We start from the raw sequence: 21131 nt of genomic DNA, 5'->3' as shown, positions 1-21131 counted from the left end.
TACACTCCCTTTGCTTTTATATAATATTCTATTAAGCATTCTTTATTTTTGCAAATGTGGGAAACAAACCACCTTCACTGGGATCCACATTGCCCCCTGGGTTGGGAAAAGGAGCATCTAACTCAAAGATGCAATGGAAAGGAAGAAATCGGATCTATTTTTCACACAACCTAACCAGTAAGCAAAACAGTCAACCTTCAAACAAGTTACAATGCTAAACAATGCTCCCCAACAACACGCAGCTTATTAGATAAAAAATATAAAATGAAGAATATGAAAACACCCAAGATATCTTGGTCAGCATGTACTAGTTCTCACTCTTCAGCAATAACTTACTTGTTGTAGGCATCATAGCAAAAGAGTTTTCAAAAGAGAGATGCAGAAATGTATAAAAATGCTGCTATCAGTTGGATACGCACTTCACTCAAGCACAAGAAACAACAGGTAAGAAAACACAAATTACCCATCTGGAAGTTTACAGAATAGGTAAGGAGATTTGCAAGTTTGCTGCTTGGGCATACAAGTCAGGTTTTCAATGATTAATAAAGGGGAATAAGGCAGGAAAGACTTTGAAAGAGACAACTCGCTGAGACGCATTTCTGTCCATCCATCCCCAGAGACCCAAAAGTTTCTGCCGCATCACTCTGCTCCTGGGCAGATTCTCTGTCTTACAAGCTCTCCCAGCCCACCATTTGTTGCCCTCCCTAACTATTCAGTGATGCTACTCTATTCGTATAGTCTAAAGAATATCAAAACATATTACCTGGCCAAGTTGCTCTGCTCTCAGTAAACTGCATCATAAAATTGAGCGGAGGAGGAGAATGCAGTGGTGCCATAACCTCACAAATTCAAACAAGGGATCTGGAGAGAGCGGAGAGGCTCTGGAATAAAGGTGTCAGAGCAGCGCCGCTACAACTGATCTTGACACATCTCTCCCAGAGTGACACCAGAAAGCAGAGAGAGACACAATTGTGTAGACGCTCCATATTTCATTTTCCTGACACATCTGAGCCATGGTAGGACAAAGTGATATAATATAGATTTTGAGAACGTAACTGTTACAAATATTCAGGCGCAGCAAGAAATAATAGAAAGGGTGCAGGAGTAAACACACACACGGCATCCTCATTTTCCAGGGTACCATCAGTAATAACAGCATTTTAAATCTGTATTTTGAGGCGGTACGATTTGAGAAATAACTTCAGAATTAAAAGTAGGAGCAGATGGGTCACTGGCAGCCAGGTGCATTTGTAAACAGAAAAGATGCAATTAAACGCTTGCATCTCTGAATTGTGACCTCAAAATTTTCACGGTACATTTTCAAGATAAGGTTAATAGGCTAATAAATGAGAGACAGCGTGTACTGTGAGCTTTACATCACTTTAAAATGAGGTTTGTAACAACAGACTCAGACACAGTAAGATTTTACAGGGATTTAAACTAAAAATATTTTATGCATGAATTCAATGAGCACATTGGCTGTGGGCAGGATTTATGACCAGCATATCTGTTTACCACGACAAATTTTATCTAGTAGCTACAGCATTGTTATGCATAGTGACAACCAAAGAAATCTTGATCTTGACTTAATTTAATGCGCAGAGTATTAGGGAATTTAATCAAAATTCTATCTCCTCTCTAAACATTAAAATAATTAAACTTTTTCAAGCATTCAGTCTATTCTTACCATTGCAATTGCAATCTGGTCTCATGAAAACTTGGCTAGACTTTAAAAATTTAAAGGCCAGGGTTAGAAAGGAAAAGGAAAGTACTATTCATTTTCAGCATCTTTGCTAAGAATGCATTAATTAGATCCTACATTATGCCAGTGTTACTTTTTATTACTTAACTAAGGAAAAAAATAGTTGTTTAAGTTTTGAGTCTGTGCATCTACACATAGCTATTGAATATGATCTAAGAAAAAGCCTCTCAAAACAAGGTTTCTCAGGAAGAGCTGTCTTAAAGATGACTGGAAAACGAAGACCTGTTCTTTCGTGGATTGTTTCTGAAGAATAGCGATTGGACTTGTATTTGCTTCTGGGACTGTTAATTATTCTATTGTCAGCTTCCTCTGTTACACTAGAAATACCCACCAAATTCGAACTTTTTATTCACTATTCAGGTGAAAGAGGTAATACTGCCATACAGTTACAGTTACTATAATAATGAACTCAACTACAGGCCGATACAAATCAGGAAGCTGAAAAGTAACAGGCATTGCAGGGATTTAGCTCTGTACTTGTTAAGAGTAAACACTGTAAGGAATGCCAGCTGCCATTAGACTTTTAAGTGCAGAAGAATACGAAAAATCAACATTTCAGGTGTGCAGAGCCCACACACAACCAGTGAGATATATGTGGTCAAAAAGACCCCTCAATTAAAATTTTAGAAGCCAAATACATTTTTAAGAAATAATTTGTCATTTTTCAGTGAGAAAAAGATTCTTCTCTAGAAAAAAATTTCCATTTAGGTTGTAAGAAAAGATAAACTGTGTTACAATTGATTTCTACTTCTAGAAACATTTAACATGCCAAACACAACTTGACAGGATAATGACATCTTACTCACATCAGTGCCATCTTCTCCATAGACAAGAAGTGGCATACTAGTTTTGATGCTTCTTGGATCTTCCTTTACTCTCCATAACAGAATTCTACTGTATGTCATGATATACTACTATTTTTTATTCCACCTTATTTCCTCTCTTCTTCTCAATGTAAGAAGCCTTCTTGTCCTCTGCTCTAAGCTCCTAGAGGTATGTTAATGGCAGCATACCTGACATTTCACAAACCAGCACTTTCTGAACTTCAGAGAGGCGAGCCCCAAGCCTGTGAACTAGAAGACACTCTACGTACACCTTCACTGGTGAACCAAGATGGCAAAGGCCTCATCTCTGCCCCTGAGGCCAGCGGCTGTTTGACCACGTCCATAATCCCACTCTCCAAAAGAGGATGACAACACCTCAGAATGCCTGCTAAGCACAGTCCCTGAGCAATGTTAAATTTTAAACTATTCCTGAGAACTGCTTAAGAGCACTGCAGCGAGCCACGGCCAAAACCGTGCCAGGGACCATTTTAACTACTTAAAAAGAGGATAAACCTTCAGTAGTAGGACCCCATCCCTTGCACAATTTTATTAGAATAGGTGTGTGCAGCCTCTCAGCATGGGCTTTGAGAGATGCTTTCACGTACTCCGAGTTGCTCTTCGTAGAAAGAACCAAGCGAAGCAGAAAAGAAAAAGCAGAGATTACACCAGGTTTCCTCAAAGAGTTGAGGTAGAAAGGCAGGCTTATTTCACTTGTATATAGCTTCCTTTCTATGAATTTGATTTTAGCCTCTGAGATGAAAGCAGTGACACAGCAATGTCATGTTTTGCTTTGCCATTAGTAATAATAAACATCATGATTCAGCCTAAAGAAGATTAAAACAAAAAAGATTTTTTTTTAATCTCCTGAAGAATTATTTGTTTTTCCTGACATGGGCATCTCTTGTAACACACTGGGATGTGTTACCACAAGCTTCTAGAAAGCAGATGTCACAGAAACAGTGATTAAAGAGAAATGAAGTCAAAGGGTTCCATCAGCATCCCTGAAGACTGGCTTCTGCAGCAGCTATAGGTGATAAGCATCAGAATTCAATTCAAAATTTATAATGGAAAGAGACAGCAAGGACAGATTATTTCCATGTTTTCCTTAAGAGCTCCAGTATAGGTCTCTCCCAATCACTGAAACTCAATTTTTATTTTTCTTTCTTCCTAAGACGTTTCCTATGTAAATATATGGAGCCAAACACACACTACATCTTTCCATCAGTCTATTTTCTTAGTTTCCTTTGGTTCTTTCTAGAAGGTTGCTGTAGTTTATTCCTGATACACCACAGCAAAACTGAAAAGCTAAGTAACAATAAGCCTCGATGATAACAACATGGAATAAAATTCGTGAAAAGTAGGTCTTTGTCCACTCACTTTCTGTCATTTTTTTCCCCTTACTGTTCTCTTTCATTTGGTTCAATAGCCTCTACTCATTGTTAAGTTTCCATTACCATTCTCTCCTGATGAGTCAGCCTTGTTTAAGGGGACTTCCTCACCTCCTCTGGGTCACTGCTCAGATGAAATCCTGGCTAAGTCTGAAGAAAGATCCCGTGAAGTACTGAGACACTCAGCTCTGTGACTCCATGATGTCCTCCCAAAATCATAGTATTATACATAAAATGAAAACTGTTACTTTTATTCCAGCTGATCCATTACTAGCAGACCACTGCTTCTCTTAAATCTCAAATTGATACTGGTCTTTTAAACACTTAACTCTTCAAATACCAGAGCTGCAAGGGACAAACTGAATACAGCTATTTACAGATTGGGATCTTTGGTTTTCAGGGTGAAACATTAAGCATACAGCTTACAAAAGGCAACAACGGTCATGGCATTTAGTTAACTTAGACATAGAAAAGCCAGGCTATGCATTTTGGGCTTCATTTAGGTCTTCAGACCTATGTTTCCCCTTGTGAAAAGCCAGAGAAATATGGTATAGAACAAAGACAAGGCTGCCCTGTCTCAACTGCTACACTTCCAAACACAAATTTCAATACCATTTAGCCCTCTAAAACTAAGATAATGAAGAACTAAATTAAACACAAGAATGGAGCACACTGCAATTCTGGAGAACGACAGTAATGCTGGCCAAATATATTGAGGATAGTTCAAAGTGATATTACAGTAAATGACATTTGGAAATTTTTAATTATCTGACAAATGTTAGATCACAGCAAAACAAATTCCATGATTTTTCTGTATACAGGTTCACAGCCTTTCACTGTACTATTTACAGGCATTCTGAGGGGGGCAAGTTTGCATATATCTTACTATAAATATATGGTGTATTCTGAAAAACTATATATTTCCTTATTTTAGTACTAACTTCTGTATTTTGTGTTAGTGCTGGTCATCTCAACACATAAATTCTCAGCAGTATTAATAGTGCACATAAGTCTTTGGGACTTCATGTAGAATTTGTGAATGCAATATTTCATAAGGAATATTCTGACAAAGTCAGAAAACTTTGTAACGCTTAGCTAGTTTGGGATGGTGTGCAAGCATAATAGGTTGAGCATTTGAGAATAAGGTCAGTTAAAAATACCTCTAGTTCACTAGATCTGACTAAAACATGAGGTTTGCCCTCAGGCAAAGGTGTTCATCAACATCAACGAGGTTTGTATTCCCAACTTTTTTTTTTTTCTATTCCAACTTTTTTTCCCCAACTGCAATGTCACATCCCCAACAGCAGGGTATGCTGAGTCACTGTGGAGGATGAGATAGTGGCTGTCCTGGAAATCTTGTAACTCACGTGATGGACAGTGAGTACAGTAACTCCACCATTCACCTTCAGAAGACACAACTACTTTCAAGATCAAAAGCAGCAATGATGAAATCCAGAGCACCTCATATAGCTGCCTGTCAGGTTGTTCGGGGTTTTACGGGGTTTTGTTTGTTTGTTTTTAGAGTGGGGGGATTGTTTGTTTCAAAGAGGGGGAAAATGTTTTGTTTTTAAATAGGACTGATGCTTTGTGTAATTATTTGATTTGAAGCTCTGCTAGGAAAATTCTCACAACTCTAACTTACTTGACTTAAAAAGGAACATATCCTTTCTTGCCAATTACAAGTTTTCAACATATTTACCTCTCTTTGTGATAAAATTCTGTTGACTATTTCTTGCCAAGCCAAACATCCTCGGGTGCACATTTTTGTAATGAAGCTTCTAAAATTAACCTAAAAACCACCACGATTTTTAATCTTTGTAGTAGGACCATTGCTAATGACTTCTTGCAGCTAAAGCCCTGCAACATACTGATAACATTACCTTAATTTGTCCTTGATGTTAAATTAGTATTACACAGTCACTAACTCCTCTTTCTCATTCCCAGTGCATTTAAAAACCAAACAAACAAACAAAAAAAAAAAACCACAACACAACACAACAAAACAAAAAACCCAAGCCTTCAAGCGTTTACAACCCTGCTAAAAAGCCAGCTTTTCCCAAACCTTAACAATCCTCTGGAAACCTTCTGATCATTTTTCCTGTTTGCCAAGTGGGATTCTTCATGTTAAGTCTGGACATTTTGCTACAAATGTTTCTTTCCCTTCCATCCCAAAATATGCATCACAACAATAATGACGACTTTCAGAAAGCATTAATTTACTAGGTCAGTATATGCATATCCCAAACTGAGGGAAGAAGCAGACTGTACACTTCTTACCTTACATTTACTTTCAAAGGGAAAATAACAGCAGCAAATGGCAGGTTAAATGCAAAGTAAGGGCAGAGACAACGAAAAACATGAAGGTAAATAAACACAGAATCACAGGTGGAGGAACAAGTAAGAAAATGTAAAGGAAAAATGAGAACCCAGGAGTGGTTTAGGAAGATTGTCTTTTTCAGAACTCTGCAAGGAATTCTTGCCTAGTGAAAAGTCCTAAACATATGAGGGAGCCAGGAAACTAACACCTACTCTTCAGAAAAGGTTAAAAAAAGATCATCAAGATGCAGAATCAGAACGAATTAACAGAAAGCTTCTATTCCTAATCTAACATGTATTCCCCACAAACTATTACTTTTAAAAGCAGCTGTCCTAACTCACAGTATGACTACACTTGCAAGAATACCAAAGTAATTTTTGGTGACTAGTACACCATGCCTGCATCTGCAATTCCCACTTCCAGTGAGCGGCTTACTCGAGCTGAGTATATCTTGCTCAAGTCTGGAAGAGAGTCAGTGGTAGTTTAGGAAGTCTGAAAAGCACTGTGGTTTAGTGCTATTGTTTGTCCTATTAGGAGCACTGAAACAATAATTTTATTTTTCCAGAAGCGTTAATATATACTAGAGTGTTTTTCCATGGGCTATTTAGTCCCAGGTCTAGTGACTAAATTCAACATGCTGTTGTGGTTTAACTACAGTAGGTAGCTAAGCCTCATGCAGCTGCTCACTCCCTTCCCCTAAAATGGGATGGAGAAAAGAATCGAAAATGTAAAAATGAGAAAACTCATGGGTTTAAAGACAGTTTCATGGGTAAAGCAAAAGCTGCGCATGCAAGCAAAGCAAAGCAAGAAATTCATTTACTACTTTCCACTGGCAGGCCAGGGGCTTAGCCATTTCCAGGAAAGCAGGGCTCCGTCACACATAACAGTTACTGGCAAAGACAAATGTTGTAACAGCAAACATCCTCCCTTCCTCTTTCTTCCCTCAGCTTTTATTGGTGAGCATGACACCATATGGTATGGAATATCCTTTGACCAGCCAAGGTCAGCTGTCCCAGCTGTGTCCCCTCCCAGCTTCGTGTGCACCCCAGCCTCCTCACTGGTGGGGTGGTGTGAGAAGCAGCAATGGGCTTGAGGTTGTATAAGCACTGCTCTGCAATAGCTACAACATCCCGGTGTTATCAGCACTGTTCAATTCACAAATCCAAAACACAGTACCATATGAGCTACTATGAAGAAAATAAACTCTGTCCCCAACAAAACTAGTACACACTTTGTTTTCACAAAATTATTTTAAATATGGTTTTAAATACATATATATGGTTAAACTGATTCTTCTTGATGGTCATTTTCTCTTCCTTAGACGTAACAGAGAAATCACTATAAAATTTATTTCATAATAAGGGCTAACAAGTGGAACACACTGTCAAGGTTAGTTCTTCAAATAAGTTTCAGTAGCAAAGCCTGCCATAAGAGCCCTGGCTAACTTCAAAATCCACATATATCATGACTTTCTGGGGAAAAATACAGCAAATATTTTTTTTTAAAAAAGAAACTACAGAAGTCAACATACAAGAGTCCCTTGGTGACATTCAAATCTTTACCATATTTGAAAGCTGCTTTACAGACAAAAAGTTTCTCATTTTCTGTACTGCTTAACAGCTCTTTCTTGTGACCACAAAGACTTTATTCCTAGCTGTCAACAAAGGCCTCACCTTTTCCACAACTTCTGCAATATATTTCTTTATTACATATTTGCCCTACAGCCAGTGTAAACTGGCCCTACAGCCAGTGTAAACAGTCCTCTGCTGTTGAGGACTTAACAGAGAACCAGTTGGCTGGTTTCAAAGAGAAATTTGAGAAAGAGGTGATGGAGCAGCTTAACAAGGAGCACACCACTAACAAGCTAACTTCTCCATTCCCCCTCAATTTCACTGGCTAAATAGTTCAAGCACGCTCTAGCGATGGGAAATTCTCCAACAGTGTTTAGCAGACTGTTTCAAACTACCATCTTTTCTTGAGCAGATGGAAATAAATCAACGTCTATTATAAGGCTGCTTTCAGTCTTAATTCTGATGCATTGCTTGTTATGGAGCTACAAAATACCCAAACATTTTTGGTGTTTGAATTTACTCTGAAGCTCTTACTTGCACACATAAGATTAAAATAGAAATGAGAATCAATAACTAATGATAAAAGCAATAAAACTGAAAGTACTTACATTAAACTTAATAATGTCATATATCAAGTACCGAGGGACAACCTGTCCGTTAACCTTGTCGATGATCATTTCCTTAAAAGAAAAGAGATGACATTTACCTTTTTTTCATGAATATAGAATATCAAGACATTTATACTTAATGCACGTACCTGTAAGCATGATGCAGTCAAACACTGGCCACATCATTACTAACAAAAAGATTTTACGATAGGTCGAGATTGTAAAAATAATATTAAGGTCTTAAACGTCTCTCATGAAGCATTCAATAACAAGCCAGTAAGCTGTACTAACTCTCCACATTCTGATCTGCAACATTTATGCATTAGTTCCCATACAGCTTTCACAATCGCTACCTTTCTTGAGTGAATAATGAGCTTTTAGAAAACTCAGTAAGAATTGGGATCCTAAGTTAACCAAGCACTTCTGGAAATCTCGCCTACAATAAGAAGTACAACAGCAAGGAAGTAAAGAACAAGCATTAACGTCCATTTTCCATGCTCAGGTTGGATCCTTTCATGTTAACAGCATCCTAGTCAGCAGTGACAACTGCAATTTGCTTGAATGTTGCATTGTGAATAAACAGTAGGGTTCCTTCAGATGGAAACATCACAGATGCTATCTGTATCAAATGAAATTAGTTAACATTCAATATGTACTGGTAAACAATCTTGAAAGTATGTCAGCTAGAAGAAAGACTATTAATGATCAACAACCAAACACAAAAGTGTTTCCTGAACTTAATGGTACATTCAAAAATATATACAACTTACAAGCTGGTGCTTACATCCGTAACTCAGGTTTCCTATGATATCAGTTAGACATAGTTTATCAGTTTAATAAACTAATAAAAAATATTTAGTTTCATATAAATTAGACATGACTGAAAATGGTAACAATCAACCAATCGGTAGATCTTTTTCAGAGACAGCTTCAAGATACTCACTTATCTAAAGGCAATCAATCTTCTTCCTGCTCCCTTCCCCCACCCAATTCTTGGTTAAGAAGTTAATTATTTCAGCTAAGGATTTTTTGCTGCCAATATCAAGTTAAAATTCCAAATTCACACATACAAGATAAAACAATTCAAAAAGGCAAAAATGTTTCACTATTAACATGATGAAAACAAAATTGTGAGATCAAGAATTAATCCACAAGAGAACCTTACATCATCTCCAACTAATTTTAAGTTAGTTTGCTTGCTAGGTCAGTAGTATTTTTATGTTTTACAACCTTTTAACTTCTTTTAGAATCTGCAACTTCTACAAAGTAAATCCAAGCAAGATTCTCAATGTAAGACTGACTTTTAGTCTGTACACACACCTAGATTCTAGATTGTACCTAGTATTTAATCACATTTGGCTTTGAAAAATAAGCAAGCAGTTGTAAAAATGGAGATTTGTTCTAAAGCAACCACAAAGCTTGAAGCATTTAAAACTAAACTAGCAGACATGAGCCTGTTGTTCTCAAAAACCACTGGGAACTACAAGTTGCCTACTTAATATTTTGGAATCTCATCTTCTGTGAACACAACACTGAGATGGAGATTGGCTTTCACAGCCAAATGCAGCATTCACAGCAGTTGTGAATGACTACCTGAAGTGACCTTACACACCTTTTCACATCATATAAAAAAAGTCAATGAGTGAAAAATATTCCTTTGTAACACTACAATATCTTAACTATAAAAATCATTTACTTACAGGCACTATCAAATAACATTTGCAAAAAGTCTACACAGCAGTAATGTAACAAAATGTCATTCTGTGCCTTTCCAAAACTTGGGTAAGACACCGGTGAGCTATCAAAGGAACAGCAGATGCAATGCTGCAATGCCTTCTTTGATAGTAAGTATTGCAACTAACTGCAGGAACAGATGGAGTATGTACATCCTCACAGAGGAAGAAGGCATGATGTTCAAACTTGGAAGAGTGTGTAAAGACATAATCCAGGGGAAAAAAATAAAGGAAAAGAAAAAGGAAAAAAATCCCACCCAGAATTCCTAGTAGTAATCAGGTGGCTGTATTCCCATTCGAAATTAACAACAAAGTAAAACTGAAACAAAAGAATGCTACTGTATTTCTTTAACGTTTCAATCACATTAGCAGGTGAAACTAATTCTTAAAATACATTTAATCGAACATATATTTAAGGCTTAAGGACTCATTTCCTAAGCACGCATATTCAGAGTCTCAGCTTTCATGGAAAGCCAGCATTTGTATGCAAAACCCTGAAAACATTCAATGCCTGGTATTACACGATTTTATGCCTAATTTTCAAAATCTGAATCTCTAGATATTCAGTTTAAGAAGAAATACAAAATACAGCCAAGAGGACCAAGAATGACTTTTACACCTTCTCTAGAATGTTCCGTTTTAACACAGAATTAATTTTATAAAGAAACTTTTTCTCTACTTTAGACATGTATAAACCTTTTTGACTCTGTTACTGGTCAAACTAGTCCTCTTTCCTCACATCCTCACTTCTTTCTTCCTCCCCTGCTTCTTGTTCTCTTCTCATATCCTGACTGAAATCCCAGCTACCAGAGCAAATAAACAATAGAACAGTATGTCTTAGAAGTAGAGATGGCAAATTCCTGCAATGCTCATTCCATCATGACAACAACATTCACTGCTCCATTAGTTACGCCAATACAACTATCATCAAGCAAAAGCTGTAAAGTGATCGTAGGAATGATTCAGATTAGAAATACTCTAACATATCATTATTTAACAGTCTGATTTCAGAATCTTCCTTGAAATCATGAGAATTGAAAAATACCTCAGGGAATAAACCTCGAAGACACATTCAGAGACTGCTGGGAAAACATAGTATTTGAGAACTGATCACATTCAAACTCACTCATTCTTATTTGAGTAATAACCTGATATAAGGCTATGTTTAAGTCAATTTTTAGATAACTGAAAACTTCAACATAAAACCACTCACATGACATGGTGCTAGAACACAAAAGAACCCGTAAGATGCACCTGCACCCATGCATTTCCTGTTATAGACCCCATGTACATTTACAGCCACTGCTGTGTATTTTAGAATTACCACTGCTAGTAAGTACTAGCTCTGCCACTTGTCCATCAGCTGCTAGTTTAGGTATCGGCTTAACCTGCGGGCTTGCAGAACAAGGTCCAATGGCCAGTTTCTTTGATGTAACCTGGCAAAACTGTGCTGGTGTTAACCTCCTCTTCTTAATCTTCTGGTGCTGCAGAGCACAGTCTTACAGCACATTAGAGATAGCAACTGCGCTAAGAGCTTTTAGCTGGGCAAGTACCAAAAGAACAATGCGGGACTGACAGCTCATGGACTTTTTCTTATTTCCTTGAATCACATACCTAGCAAGCAACCCGGACTTAAAATAATCCAAACTTTAATCACAAAGCAAAGGATCTCATTTTACCAGCCATTTGCAGAACGTATTCTTTGCTGACACAGACTATGGAATCAGATCTAATCACACATCTGTTTATTGTTCCTTTTCCTCCTGTGCCTTACTTTTCCTTTGTCTGTTTACCTTTAACACAATTCTAGCCACTGCTGTACCTCAGGCATGAAAAGAGTTTGGGTTTTTCTCTTTAAATCTATTTCGCACAAAGTACCAGCCTTTGCAAATTTAAAAAGTTGCAAGTTGGGCCACTTCTGAGAGAGCTTACAAGTGAGGTCTGTACTGATACAAAAACATAAACCAATCTCAATCTCACTCTCCACTTTTGGAGTCCTTGGCTCTCCTAAGTCTTCAAGTGTGAACAGTATTTTATACATAAACAAAATATGTACCAAATTGTATTAAAATTGTAAAAGGCATTTCAAGTCTAAGAATGCCTCTGCATTTTCTGCTCAACTGTTCCAAAGCTAAGCAGAGTGCCAAGAAAGTTCCTGAAACCAACTAATTAGCTCTCTTGCATGACAGCCAAAACACTTGAACAAAAATCTACGCACTTCCTCAGATAGCAGTACGGATGCAAAACACTTGGCTTCTAAAAGAACATTTCATATTATGCTAGTCACCTGTAGGTAATATTCAAATTAGCTTTAATGAGCTTTGCAGAAAACTTTCTTCCATGCCAGGAAAACAATCACAACTGAAGAGCTGGAGATGAGCACGGAGTATTGCAGGAGATCTCTCATCACCCAAGACATAACTGCTCATAGTAAGAACTGTTTGCAAGTAATTTCAGCCTGAAGTGAACAGTAAATGCATTTGAAATTCTCAAAGACAACCACATGAAAGGCTTACACCAGAAGCCTTAAAGCAAGTTAATAGATCAGTGAATTCATGGAAATCGCCTTTATGAAAGTTTTATGTACACTGTCATTCTAAATAAAGTTAGGGGAAATTACCTAATCTTTTGTATTCTGAACACCAGTAGTTGTTTTGCTGCATGGTGCTGATACCTCTCTTTTGTTTTCCTTCTTTCTCATACTTTTTAAGATTACTGTAAAGCAATGTCATTTGGGCCACTTCATTCTATACTCTCATTCTCTGAAAGAGAGAAAGCTACTTCAAGGGCAATAAGTATGAACCACTTCAACCTGTAATTAAAGAATTAACTTCAACAGCCTTTCAACACTAATTAGCAAAATACGTTAACACAAAAGAGACAAATTTTTCTACCCATGAATTAAGACAAGAAAGAAATCACGCATATATCCAGAGTAAAGGAATAGTCATGGAAATTATCATTTGGTACCAACATTAAACAAATATTCGATTACAAAGTTAAGCTGTTCTGATGCTTCAAATAATAAGCAAATTTTATTCTCAACCTGTTGAAAGGAATTTCAATAGAAAATAAAAATATTCCATCAAGAGCTTTTTTCTGAGGATCTACAGAACAAGTCTTATGAGGACCAGCTGAGGGAATGGGGTTGTTTAGTCTGGAGGAGGCTGAAGGGGAGACCTTATCGCTCTCTACAACTACCTGAAAGGAGGTTGTAGCGAGGCGGGTGTTGGTCTCTTCTCCCAGGTAACTAGTGACAGGATGAGAGGAAATGGTCTCAAGTTGCACCAGGAGAGGTGTAGACTGGATATTAGGAAAAATTTCTTTCCTGAAAGAGTGGTCAGGCATTGGAACAGGCTGCCCAGGGAAGTGGTAGAGTCACCACCCCTGGAGGTGTTCAAAAAACGTGTAGATGTGGCACTTGGGGACATGGTTTAGCAGGCATGGTGGTGTTGGGTTGATGGCTGGACTTGATGATCTTAGAGGTCTTTTCCAACCTCAGTGATTCTGTGATTCTTTTTTTAATTGATCATACTTAATAAATTTAGAAATCTCTACTATGAAAAGTATTTATCCATTGAAAGGTTTTAGTTTTATCTCAAGGTACTTCCTTCAACCAATACTTGTTCATTTAACATCATTTTGCTTTCCACTTTATCAAAAAAGAAAAGGGGGGTGAGGGGAATCACAGTAAGATTAATTTTATGCTAATAAAGTGAAGTGTTGAAATGCACAGTAACAGTCAAACTTCTACAAAAAAACAAATTAAGTGAAGTTATAGTTCATGCCCTGGGTAACTGAGAGAACTTCATTTATTCTGAAGAGAATTAAACTGTCTTCCCCTATGTACATATTAACCACCCTTACTAAATCATCTGTTTTGAAACACAAAAACAGAGCAGCAGTTTCCCTGAAGAACACCTAGGATTACACCCTATGGACACTGCCAAGCCATTCCTTTCTCAAGAACCTTAGAAAGAGCAGGGGGAGAAAAAAACAATATAGTACCAGGCTTTTTATCTCAACAGTATGGAAATTAATGTATGTCATTAAGAATATTATGTACGTCATCAGGAAGCTGTTTAGCTGAAGAGGCTCCTACCAAGCATGACAGCTTGTGCAAACATTTTTGAGCTGACAGCATGATGCTCTCAATTTGTCAGCAAAGCAGAGGTGGTGGAAAATATTCCATTATCTGCTCCTCTGTCCCTGAGACAGTACATTGCTCCTTGCAATAATTATCCTCACAGATTCGATTTATAGATTCTTATCATGTTAATGTGTATTCAGTAAGACCGACCATTCACAGAAGTGACATTTCAAGCAGGACACTGACCACAAAGGCCTGAGAAAGGAAAGAAAGTTTACAATGACAGTACAGTCTCCCGCATCTGAAAGGTGCATTAGGCTTCAGAAGACCTATATGGAAGATCATCTCAGACATTCAGTACTTCAGCAAGCAAGAGTGATAGCAATGTAGTGAGCCTCCAATGCTCCTGCGACATGATAGGAAACTGCGTTCAGCTACATTAGCAGGTATTTAGTACAAGAGCTAACGAAGTTCTTTTGCTCATCTAAAATACGAAGGTCAAGAAAGGAGCAATGTCTTCTTGCAGCTACTGTTCTGAAAAGTTTACCAAGAATACTCCAGGCCAGCCTTCAAACAACACACACAGATGTTTTACAGCTTGTTTTACAACTACCTTACAAAGTTCATTAGCGAGCTTACATAATTTAAATCAGCATGACAACTTAGAAATGTTTTAAACAAATGTAACTAAACCATTTCTAAATCGTGGTCAATTCAGATGAGCTGAAAATAATGGTAACAAGCAAAGACATCAACTCACAAAAGCCTTTCAAAAAATGATGAAAATTTTATGAACTTTAAGAAATATTTACATTAACTGGATTAAATTGACCACGTCTATTGTATCAAAATATAAAGCTGTAACAAGAGACAAGGTTCTGCATTTATTTCTTTAGACTCTCTTCAAGTGTTTTCTCATACTCAGAGAATGTCATCTCAATACCTCGATTTATTTCAAAGACAAACAGCTCCCCCCAGAGCAGTCATCACTGCTGTTCTGTAGATAAGAAATGACTTGCGAAATTGCGATTCAGCCAGTGATTGAATCTATATTAGTCCTGAAATCCCATGATTCACTGATCCAGGCCTAAAAACTTGGCCTTGTTTCTGAACAAAACAAACAGAACTGAAATTGTTACAATAAGTACACAGCATGCTCCTTACCCCATCCAGAAGAGTGTTTGTTAGATGTGCGCGAAGATCTTTACGAAATGGAAATTCCAGATTAGACACGTGAAAAATGGAATTGTCTCTATCAACCATATAAACTTCATTCTTGCCATCAATCAGCATCATGTACCTGCAGAGGCAATGTTAAGATAGTGCACTTAAAGGTATATCCTCTAAATCTCTATTATTTTGATTTATATTAAGTGCTAAAAAAAGCAATCGTGATAGATGTTATAAAAAAGCATTTTAGAAAGAAGTTTTTACAATTAGAAGCATAAACCTATTGCTTCAGGAAAGCAGATAATTGAGTTCAATGCAATTATCACGAAGAAAATATGTCAAAGATAAAGTTCACTCTATATCTATATGAAAAAGAATGTTCCTGCATCCAAGTAAAGTAAAATGATGCCTGAAAATCTATTAAAAATAACAGAGGTTTTAATGCTGTAAGGAATAAATGAGGCTAATTCAGTTAGATACTGCTAAAAGATCTTTTACTCCAGTTTTTCCTTTATACAGTGGGCCAGAACTTTGTCTGGTATAAATCTGAGGAGTTTCATGCAGAAGAAACACCATTCCTGTCTGTCACTAGTTATCTAACACTGCAGTATTGCAAAGTCCCAGCCAACTACTGAGCCACTTTTCATTAAAACACTGACAAATTTAGCCAAGGTACATTCCTTTCACATGACACAGAAAGAAAACCCTAAAGCTTCTTACGCTATCACCAGCAACTTATGAGCTTAGTTCAGCTGCAGACATCTGAATTCTTTAAAAATTTCTTTACATTATGACAGTACTTGGGAGCCCAAGTCATTGATTTAGACCTCTCTGTGCTAATCCCACAAAACATTGCTCTATAGAGATAACGGTCTGCATATAAGAAAAAACAGTGAACAAGTACAAAGACAAAAACAGTGAAAACAGATAAAAACCACAAGAGATGCTTAACAGCATGACAGCTGCAACACACTTGAGTTACCTTTGTAAAGTTTTATTTGATATTTGCAAAAAGAGTACTACAGTAGAGTTTTAGTAAGAATAACAAGGCAGCTGCACAGACAAAGGTCTTCTCAAACTTGTGCAGCAGCCAAGAAGAGCACACCTTCTGACTGGGGAAAATCAACTGAGGAAATTTCAGCAGAAACTAGTATCAAAGGCCAGATGCAACAAGTCAACATCTCGGCAGTGAATGAGAAGTAATAAAGGCTGAGCATATACCACAAGCAGCTGAAGGTGAAGCCTAGCAGCTTGAATCTGATACGGTAAAAGAAGATAGAAACTGTTGAGGGGCTCAGAAGGTTGGCAAAGCAAAAAAGACCAGAAAAGTGCCTTTTTGGAGCCAAAAATATGTGATTGCACTTAGTAAGACCAGTGAAAAGAACAAGATAGTTATCAAGATGTCCAATCATTTGATCAGACAGGAAACACCATGGCTTATTAGCAGTGCAAAAAATAAGCATATGAGAGACAAAAATGACATGAAGACTCAAAAAATAAGTCCAAATTTGGTGTCTCAGTCAAATCTGCGTTATGCCAGTTTTACTAATTACCACCTGAGCTGCTGTAATTGAACTTATGCCTGATCATGCCATAACTAATTGTGTTGGTGGTCTACACCAAAACTGAGAGCGTGACCCTAAGCTGAGCTTTCTTTCACTGATCCTTTCACCTTGCACACAGATGTGCTAAAAGCACAAGTGTTATTACAGAAGTTCTACTGAGAAGTCAAAATCTCAGAAACCCAAAAAGAGAACAAAATGGGAGCCCTACCAACTGTCAAGATAGTTCAATGGTTCCAGAAGTTCACAACATTCAATGTTCTTCAATAGCCTGATATAAATAGGGAAGGGACACAAATCTTCCCAGAGCAACTAATCCATTCAGATTGCAGTACAGTTTCTTTGAGAGCACAGAATATGAAAACACTTGACTAAAAGTAAAAGATTATAAGAGTTTCACCATCCACACCAGAGTATCTTGAAAACAAGCAAGCATATTTGAAGACTCATTCAGCAAAGAACTTTTTATACTTTTAAAAGTCTTTGGATATATGTGGGGGGGGAAGAAACAGTACTTTTCATAATTCATCCATTTCTCCTTGGAAAGTCCTGGTTATGAAGAAATAACAAGCTATCAGCAGTCTTTTCTAAAATCCACCATTGCCCTTACAAGTAATGCCCACAGGATCTCTGCTGTCAAAACAAAGCAGCAAGCATCCCCCAGAAACCCTGCAGGCAAATGCTCTACCCAGGCAGCCGTCCTGTCGTCTGCACAGAGCCTGCCTCTAGAAATCAGCAGATCTGGCTACAGGAGCACAGTTCCACCCATGCAGCTTAAACAAATACTTCCTTTCAGTATTATGACTATAATCATAATTCACTATAAATCAGCTCAACTAGTGTTTCTCCACACGCAAAATGAGTACTTAGAGATGTTACGTATCGGGTGAAGAGAAAAAAAAAAAAAAAAAAGACATATATGAGCAGAAAACCTAAAAGGGGTAGAGGGGGGAAGTAGATTAAATCAATACAACATTAGGAGAGCTGAAAGCTGCACATTAGATGCTTTATGAAAAAAATAACTCAATATAGATTCAATTACATAACTTGTCACCAAGTTCTTCAGAAGCAAGAATAATATACAGACAACATTCATTTTTCAAGCCATGTAAATTTATTCAAAACTAAAGCTAATTATAAAAAGCATGTTGTGTTTTTCTCACAAATTAAAGAAACCATGGGGGGGGGGAAGAAGAGGTGTATAAGTAATAGAAAAAATTATGTGCACTACTTTATTTTTAATTTTATATAGAAGCTTAATTGGCCTTTTTTGAAATCACGTATTTACTGCTGCTTTAAGTACATGCTTTCACTGTTACTTGGTTCAGTGACAAAATAGCATCTAATGCTTCAAGAGATCTAGCACTTAAAAAACCCAAACATACTTGCATCATCATTACAAATGTGGTACAAGAGATTTTACAACTACTTGCGAAAAAAACCCCAAAATCACAAACAGTTAAAAGCTTTGTTTTCAGCCACCTAAAACATCTACAGGTTCAGACAACATACAGAAGACTTCATCAAAACCTATTAGTTGAACAGCAAAACTAAGACAAACACACCACCACTTCCTCTAGATCTTTCACTCAAAATCTATGGAAATCTACTTCAGAGTTGGTAGCTGGACAGCCCACCAACCACTAGCAGCGAGATCCCTTCTCTTTCAAACCACAGCACTAACCTTACATCTCTTCTCCCCTGAATTCTCCCTTTCTCTTTTTAAAATCCGTCACTGTTAGCTGTTTGTACCATAAATTCTAAATGACAGAGACAATGGTAAGTCTTACAACTGCATGCAGAAGACTTCCAGTTAAAGATCACCATGAATCACAATTACATCTTACTTCAGTGAGCTACTGAGAAACAGCATGCGGTTACTTCGAAGACAGAAAAAAAAAAAAAAAATGGTCTCAGGACAATAAATTACCTTAATGTAGACCCATTTGTCATGGGTCTCATGATAATATATTTGCCTAACTTTGAAGCTGAACAAGTTCTCTGCATGAGAAAGACATTAGACTGACCCAGATATGTCTGTTTTGAAACAGTTTCGTTTGTTCAGTTTTTTTAAGCTGAAAGTCGGAAAACACCACCCCCTAATTTAATAAGCTATCAAAAAAAAAACCTCTTAATGTCATCCAAACAACAGAATTTGTCAAAATTCTAATTATTACCAACCTAAGACAGAAGAAATTTGGTCAAGGATGGACTGACAACCAGAAGTGTTCTATGAGCAGCCAACAACTGAAAATGTGCAAGAAGCAAAAGAGATATGCAACCATGCCAAGGTTTTGGTAAAACTGAATTTATTAATTAATGAGGGATTTTGGTCGGTTAGTCGGGGTTTTTTGTTTGTTTGCTTGTTTAATACAAAAAGCATAAGTTCATGTGCGTAACGTCAGGCTTTAAATTTTCTCCAGATGACACTTCAAGCTTTCTTGGTGAAATCTTGTAGACTGCTGATCAGTACATTTCTGAATATTATTCGGACATGCCCTGACCAGTTATATTTTAATAAGGTAATTGAGGTATTAACAGCATAAGCACCTACACACCAGAATAGAGGAACACCTCTGGACAATGCCATATAGGCGAAGAAAGAAGAACGATGATTTCTCAAATATATTCAATAGGAACTAAAACAGCACACAGGAACTAAACTGTCATGCATCGTACTGCACACTGAACACTACTGGCTATTACAGCTGTACATTTATTACTAATTATCTTTATTGTGTGAGCACCCAAAAGCTCCAATTAGTAACCAGGCCCCATTGTATTAGTTTCTGCGCAAGTACACAAGATGACATGGTTCTGTGTCAGATGGCTCAATCTGAATTTAAAACAAGACAAGGGAATAAGAGAGCAAGAACGGAGCAGCAATAAGAGCAATAACAGAACTGCTCATTCACCTTTCACAGCCATACATAAAAGCACAGAATCATGTTTGAGCGACAAACATCATCTCTCCAAACTGCCAATCCAACCACCACAAACCAGACAGTTTCCGTTGCAACAGAGGTTCTGACAAGCAAGTTAAAGAAAAAAGGGTCACAGTGTCCACACAGATTAATGTCACACGCTGATAAACTACCTAGTCATAGAAATGTTAAAATCTGAAGTTTAATTAGAAGCTACTTTTCATTCATTTCTGGTCGTGAGACAAGGTCCATTATTAATTCTAGTTGGACGATAGTATTAACACAATAATTCAGGAAATAGGATTAAAATTTCATTAGCAAAGAGTTACAGCTTTTGGCATTAGACAAGCAGATCTCCAAATCACCTACCAGAGTGTTAAAAACTTTAATCTTTAAACTTTAAAAAACGTCAACCATCAAATATCATCTTGAAAAGTCTTCTCTTCAGAAATCATTTTCAGCATACCCAAATAAAGGCATTTCAATGGCCCATTTGTCTCCACATACATCCTGTTCATGCAGTCCACATCAGCTGGGCCCAAAATACACGTCAGAAGAATGATGTTATTAAACTTCCATTTTTAGTTTAGTTTATTTTGTTGGTGGTGGAGGGTTTTTCGTTTTTTACACAATCCTGAAGCTGACTCGAGCTACCTTGAAAATAAGTTAAAAACTGAGGTTTCTCCTTTCTGTGGATGTTCAGTATTTTTCACCATTAAATTTGAAAGTACATTTCAGGCAAATATTAAGGCAAAATAAGGCAAATTACTTGGTCTCCCCCAATCTACAGTTGTCCAGAATCAGGAGCAAGAGCAGAACTGTGTCTCCCAAGCTCCAGATCCAGTACTGCACCCACCAGAGCATGCAGCCTCTATCCTCTTTTCCAGCTTCTTAGGATTCACAAAACCAGCTTTGAAAATACTCCCCAACATAGTACCTCACATTCAGCACAGCGCTTGCCAAAACACATTTACAGTGAAATTGATCTCCCAGAAGTTCACAGAAGTTTTGCCACCGACTTCACTTTTATGATGTGCCTTACCTACATTTAACTTACTTGCCTAAGCCAAAAGCAGAGCAACTATCCTAGCAATAAGGTTACACATGTTAATTTTGTACTTTATAGGGGTTTTAAAACCTTAAGCGTAATACAAAAAACCATAGCACAGCTTCCTCAAACTT

The 21131-nt window shown here is 37.3% G+C and overlaps 1 protein-coding gene across 1 annotated transcript in view; it reads right to left on the bottom strand.

Annotated features, from left to right (window-relative positions):
- The window catches only part of RNGTT (RNA guanylyltransferase and 5'-phosphatase), a 195156-nt gene that overhangs the window by 129327 nt on the left and 44698 nt on the right, over window positions 1-21131 (bottom strand). The window contains exons 9-10 of the mRNA XM_075414382.1: window positions 15458-15593; window positions 8471-8542 (exon numbers count right to left, since the gene is read on the bottom strand). Of these exons, the coding sequence (XP_075270497.1) occupies window positions 8471-8542; window positions 15458-15593 (208 nt within the window). The remainder of the gene's footprint in view (window positions 1-8470; window positions 8543-15457; window positions 15594-21131) is intronic.

Source organism: Opisthocomus hoazin, chromosome 2, assembly GCF_030867145.1.
Source record: "Opisthocomus hoazin isolate bOpiHoa1 chromosome 2, bOpiHoa1.hap1, whole genome shotgun sequence".
NCBI classification, from domain to species: domain Eukaryota; kingdom Metazoa; phylum Chordata; class Aves; order Opisthocomiformes; family Opisthocomidae; genus Opisthocomus; species Opisthocomus hoazin.
The sequence above is the reverse complement of the archived record's forward strand: the minus strand, read 5'-3'. Positions and strand labels throughout refer to the sequence as shown.